The following is a 6,000-nucleotide window of genomic DNA, read 5'->3' as shown; positions in this document are numbered from 1 at the left end:
CTTCTGAGCCCCACACACCACAGAGGGGTCAGGGCTGTCAGGTGTCACTGCCATGTCCAGCACTGACCTAACAGCTCTGTTTAGAACATCGACACCTGCTGAGCAGCACTGGGAGACAAAATGCAAATGACAGGGAGTTTAACCCTGTGTGCAAACGTGTGCTGCCAGATTCTGGTTTTGGCTGGAAGGGACCTCAATGACCAGAGCTCCAACCCCAGTGGACAACAGCTTTCCAAACAAAGCAGAACAAAGCAGCCACGGGGCAGCTTCGTGTGTGACGTTACCTGAAGCAGCCAGGGCCAGCGCCGAGAGGGGCTGCAGCTTTGGGGCCACGTCCCACCCTACAAGCCCCTAGCTCCTTGGCACACGGAGCAGCACACACCACCCCAGCACCTCCTCACCCTCCACCACGGCAGGTCCTGCCAGTTTTCCCAAAATTAAACCCCTCTGTAAGTTATTTTTCCCACACAATAGCTCCCAGCAAGCTTTTTCTCTGGCACTGCTGTCAGAATCCTGGAATGGTTTGGGTTGAAGGACCATGAAGCCCACCCAGTCCCACCTCTCTGCCACAGGCAGGGGCACCTTCCATTACACCAGGCTGCTCCAAGCCCTGACAAACCTGGCCTTGGACACTTGCAGGAAAATGGGAAGGGTTGGGATGCTCCCTGCTCACGTGCAACTCCCACTGGAAATCTCACATTGGATCATTTACTGAAAACTTTTTTATTGTAATCAAAAAGTGACATAACAGGGCTGTAATGTATTCTGCATTTTATCCGCTGGTATTTGGTAACTGGTACCAGCTGCTTCTGCCAGGCAATTAAAAAAAACCCGAATGTGAAAATCTTCACAGTACAGTAAACTCCACCCAAAATAATTAACGGTGGTTAAAAAGAAGATGCCCCAGCAAAACCTTTCATGTTACATGGTCACAACTCACAATTCTGTACAAAATGTTCACTTTTATAAAGCTCTGATGTAAAAATCAAATAATCAAGCAGCAATATTTTAAGTGCAGCACAGGGTCTTTCATGTCATTATTTACAACGCTTGAAGTCGTTTACATTTTAACAAAGATCATACAGATGACTTAGTAATTAAGTCATTTTTTCATTATCTGTCGGTTTATGTCGTGACAGATTTCACTTTTTGGTCGTCTTTCTCTTTATCTTTGCTCTTCTTCGATTTTTTCTTCTTGTGTTTGTGTTTTTGGCTCTTTTCCAATTCCGTTTCATTTCCCACGTGTTTCTTATGCTTCTTATGTTTCTTATGTTTCTTGTGCTTCTTCTTCTCTTTCTTCTTTTTCTTTTTCTTGCTGTCCTGGCTCTCCCCTGAGCTGGCACTGCTGCTGTGGCTCCGTGTCTGGCTCTCGGAGGGGCTGTGGCTGCGGCTGCGGCTGACGCTGGGGCTGCTCTGGCTCTGGCTCCTGCCCGCCTCTGGCTGCTCGGCGGGAGCCGGGGCCGCCGCCTCCTCTTTCACCTTCTCCACAGCCTTTTCCTTCGCCTCTTTGGGCGTTTTCCCCGCAGCCTCCTCGTCCTTTGCAGACACGTTGCTCTCGCTGTCGCTCTCGTTGTAGTCCGGCACGAAGGCGGCCTCGTCGGTCTCGCGGGTGAGGTCGGACGAGAGGCGCGCGGCGCTGCTCGCCGGCGGCTTGGGCTTCGCCGCGCCTTTATCGCTCTGAGCCGCCACGCTCTCCTTCTCCTTCTCCACTTTAACTTCTGGCGAGTCCTGTTTCACTGGCGGTTTATTCCCACCTGGCTCTTTCTCCTTATTGCTCTTGACTTCTGGTACGTGCTTCTCCTTCTCCTTCTCTTTGTCCTTGTCCTTGCCCGGGTTTTTATCCGGGGGTTTGTGCTCCTCGGCGGGGCGCTTGGGGTCGTGCGCGGCTTTGTGCTCGGCGGGCTTGCGCTCCCGCGGGGGGCTGTAGCTGCTCCGCTTGGCCTCCGCAGGGCCCTTCTTGGGCGGCTCCACGCGCTCCTCTCTTGGTTTGCTCTTCTGCGCTGCTGTGGAGTCTCTGATCCGGGACGGGGAGTCTTTCCTCCGCGCTGATTCGCTCTTCTCATCTCTGCGCTTGGAACTCGAGTGCTCCCTGCTGCCATCGTGGTCGGACTTCTTGTCTCGGTTGGGAGTGAAGTCCTTCGCGGCGGAGCCACGGCCACCGTCATGCTTCTCTGAAGATCTGCCATCTTTAGTAGACTGAGATACGGTTTTTCCGTTTCCTTGCTCAGCTGTGCGTTCTGAGTGCTCTTTTTCTGGCTGAACACTGCTCTTCCTCTTCTCAGAGCTGTCCTTGTCTGACAAAGAATGATCCCGGTCTTTGGTTTTACCTTTTTCACTCGAGACGGAACTTTTTGAACTCTTGGCATCGTGTTGGGTGCTTTCATAACTTGCCTCTTTTGCAGCTTTCTGTATTTTCTCCAGAGGCTCTGTCTCCTTTTCAGTGTGTTTGAGGGGGTTTGGTGCCTTTGCACTCACAGGTTTGATAACACTGGCGGGTTTTCCTATAGTTGGGGGCACCTGGGTGGTGGATTTGATGTCTTCCTCTTCAGACTCAAAGTCATCTTTATCCCACTTGGACTGAGGGACCTGGATCATGATAATGACATCCTCAGCAGGGGCTGTTATGTCGTTGTTATACTCCTCCAGGGTCTTAATGACAGTTCGTTTGGTGTCTGGCTTCTCCTCAGGCTTCCTGACAGGGCTTCCCCCAGTGGAACTCGTGCTGGGAGGAAAAAACATGGACATTAGTAGTGGAATGCACACACAGCCAGCTTTGGGAGCATTTTATAAACTGGCTTGTGTTTCAATTCTAAATTCTCAGCATTTTCCTCAAGGATGTTCAATTAAGGGAACAGACAAGAGAAAGGCTGAGTCCACTGGCTGAGATTATGAGCAATCAATTAATTTAGTATCTTGCTACTATACATTTAATTAACAAAGACACAAGATTATCAGATTGGGGACTGTCTGATCTGGTAATTCCTTCATGTCCTATTTCTCCCAATGGCAGATAAATTAGATATCCATTCTTCCTTCAACATGAAAGCAAGCAATTATGGAGAGGTACAGACAGACAAAGTTTTATCCTTATGCCCCAGTTCTTCCTTAGAAAAATGGACATTTTAAAAGCTTTTTAGATTATCAAGACACTTATCTTAAGTCTTCAACAAATGTCTTAAATGTTTTGAGTTCACATCACCAATGAATGAACCCTACCAGCTTCCCGTGCAGTACAAACTGCTCATTTTCCTTAACAACAGCTGAGACTGACCCAAGTATAGTCTCATAAGGAATATCAGGGATTATTCCTTTGTTTAGCACAAATTTAGCAGTTCCTTTCCTTAAGCACCATAAACAATTGGAGGGGGGGAGGAGGAGAGAAAGAAAAGGAAAAGAACTGCCTGAGGTACCTGGTGTAATCCACAAGAGTCGAGCTAGCGCCATCAGCTGCCGTCACTTTCCTCCTTGCTTTTCCCTTTGTCTTTTCTGCTTTGACTTTGCTGCTGCTGGGCTCAGGTTTCTCCACAGCTTCTTTTCCAGGTGGCACGTTTTCTCCGCTCACAATCTTTTTTCCAGTTTCTCGGTTCAGTTTAATCTTTTTGGATGGGTTGTTAAGAAAAGCAGCTTTATCCTTTTCCGGGGTCCGCTCTCCTTTCTCCCCCTCGGGCTCAGCCTTCCCCTTGGGTGATGTTTTCGATTCTGCAGTTTCGGGTTTGTAGGTCTTTGCAGAAGCGGCCTCATGTTCTTTATCAGCCTTTTCCTCTGCTTTTCTTTTCCTTTTCTCAAGTTTGGCATCTGAAAGTTTGCTTTTCTCAGCAGGCTTCTTTGACTTCTCCTCCTTGCTGGAGGGCTTCTCTGCCTTGGCTTCTTTAGGATGGTCTTTCTTTGCCTTCTCCTCCTTGGCTGGTCTGGTTTCTGGGTGATCCTTTGTCACTTTGGGATGAGCCTTTCGTGGTGTACCAAGACCCTTCTCATCCTTCTGAGAGGAAGAGGTTTTAACACTGTCTGTCTTTGGCAGCTCTTCCTTGACTTTTTTCACAGGAGGTTCCGCTCGAGGAGATTTTTCACGATCGGGGTCCACCTTTTCCTGGGAAGCTTTAGCTGGTTTTGCTACGCTGTCTTTCTTCGGAGCAGCCGCCACTTCTACTTTCCGCTTTGTTTTCTCAACCTTTGCTTTTGGCTTATCCTTCTCTTTTTTCTCCTTTTCAGACACTGGCTTGAAAGCAATGGAATCCGCTTCCATGGGCTCGTCCCTTACAGGGGTGGCATCATCCCTGCTTGGCAGCATGAATAGAGAGTCTGTTTTAGCATCTTCTGTTGGAACTGGCTCTCTTGGTTTTCTTGCTCCTTCTAACAGCTCAACATTGGGAAATCCTTCATTCTCATCCCCTTTTCTTCTCTTCCGGTGTTTTTTATGTTTATTGCCTTTGCCATCTCCCAGTGGATTTTCCACCTCCTTCTCTTTAGATTTTGTAGGATCTTTGACGCCATGGCTCTCTCTGCCAGGCTTTTCAGGGTAGTTTCCAGCTACATTACGATTCCTGTGGCTCTGCCCAGCAGGATACTCCTCCCTCCGTCCCCGAGCATACGGTGAATTCTCTCGTCTGGTCCCAGGTGGGCCAAACCGTTCTGGAGAGAAGTTCTCTCTGTTCACCGGAGGCCGTGGCTGAGCGCCCACGGCATAGCCCTTGTAAAACTTCTCGTACCACTCTCTGTAGTTCCTCTCCCACTCTCTGTATCTCTCCTTCTCAAAGGGGTCTCTGAAGTCCACCGAGCGGCCATAGTAAGCCTTCATGTCGTACGGGGGCACCTCTCGGTAGCGGTTGAAGTACTCGCGCTCGGCCTCGCTCTGCGGGACCGTCCGTTTGGTGGGGGACTGGCCCCGGAACACCGGAGACCTGGAGCGGGAGTGGTAGCGCCTGTACGGGGGCGAGCGGGAGCGGGAGCGGTGATAGCCGTGGGAGCGGGAGCGGGAGCGGTAGTTCCGACTCTTCCCTTTGCCTCGTCTCTGATAGGGCGGCGACCGCGAGTAGGAGCGGGAATGGGAGCGGCTGAAGGAGCGCGAGTAGGAGCGGGAGCGCGACGAACCTGAGCGTGACTTGGAGTAGGTGTACGAGCTTCTAGAGTAAGACGAAGCACTATAGGGAGACTTGGACCTTAAAAAAACACAACAAGAAAACCAGATGAAGTTAATTCCAAACAGTCTTTCTCCTCAAATCTTTTCCTCCCACATTTACTTTTTCTTTCCTCTCCACATGCTTATGTCAAAGCTTCTTTCAGCTGCTGACATAAAGCTACTGCAAATTGAAGAACTTGATAACACGTAAAAGTTTCCGCTCGCAAGACAGAACAGCTGCTGCTTTGTTAGTGTCAGAACACACAGAAGGGTCAGTCTACTTCCACTCACTCTACCACACGAGCTACAGACAGATTTCAGGTGGTTACACTGGCCTCTACTGGTACGGGAACACGCATGTTTGTCACTACTCGGCAACCACATGCAGTGCAAATCATTTTTGTTGCAGTAAGATGCAAAAAGAGCAAATCTGAGTGGCTACAGTGCAGAATCACACCAAGAAAACACCACGTAGCCTGAAGACAGCAAAGCCCAATGTTAAAACGCCAGCTCGGTCTATTAACTGCACCCTTTTTTGGGAATTTGGACAGAATGCACAATCCTAATACTGCAAAGGACTTACAGACAGGCCTGTGGAATCCACACTGTCAGGCAGGTGTCCCAAAAACGTCCTGCACATCCCTCCAGCTCTAACCAAGGCAAGTGACTGCATTGCAAGAAAAGTCTCATCTAAAAGCTTCTAACCTCAGTCTCTAGTCACATGCCCCAGTGCCATGACTCTGGGAAAGCTCCTGACAGCACTGCTAACAACTACTCCTGCCCAAGGGATTTTTGGGGACAGAAAACAGCAGTTACCCTCAGGTTTTTCTTCTACTATTTTTTAATGAATCATTTCACATGATTCGTATGTTCATTAGCATCAA

At 49.3% G+C, this 6,000-nt stretch overlaps 1 protein-coding gene across 10 annotated transcripts in view; it reads right to left on the bottom strand.

The window, feature by feature from the left end:
* Window positions 1-707: 707 nt before the first annotated feature.
* RBBP6 (RB binding protein 6, ubiquitin ligase) overlaps window positions 708-6,000 on the bottom strand; it is a 29,546-nt gene continuing 24,253 nt past the window's right edge. For 5 of the 10 annotated variants that reach the window (XM_041401888.1, XM_041401889.1, XM_041401892.1 and 2 more), the window contains 3 exons: window positions 5,700-5,783; window positions 3,411-5,156; window positions 708-2,722 (listed from right to left, as the gene is read on the bottom strand). In XM_041401888.1, the coding sequence (XP_041257822.1) occupies window positions 1,126-2,722; window positions 3,411-5,156; window positions 5,700-5,783 (3,427 nt within the window). In that variant the 3' untranslated portion in view covers window positions 708-1,125. The remainder of the gene's footprint in view (window positions 2,723-3,410; window positions 5,157-5,699; window positions 5,784-6,000) is intronic. The other 5 variants (XM_041401890.1, XM_041401891.1, XM_041401895.1 and 2 more) reach the window with 1 other exon arrangement.

This window comes from Onychostruthus taczanowskii, unplaced genomic scaffold, assembly GCF_017590055.1.
Source record: "Onychostruthus taczanowskii isolate IOZ18803 unplaced genomic scaffold, ASM1759005v1 scaffold19, whole genome shotgun sequence".
NCBI classification, from domain to species: Eukaryota; Metazoa; Chordata; class Aves; order Passeriformes; family Passeridae; genus Onychostruthus; species Onychostruthus taczanowskii.
This window is presented reverse-complemented; position numbering and strand designations above follow the sequence as displayed.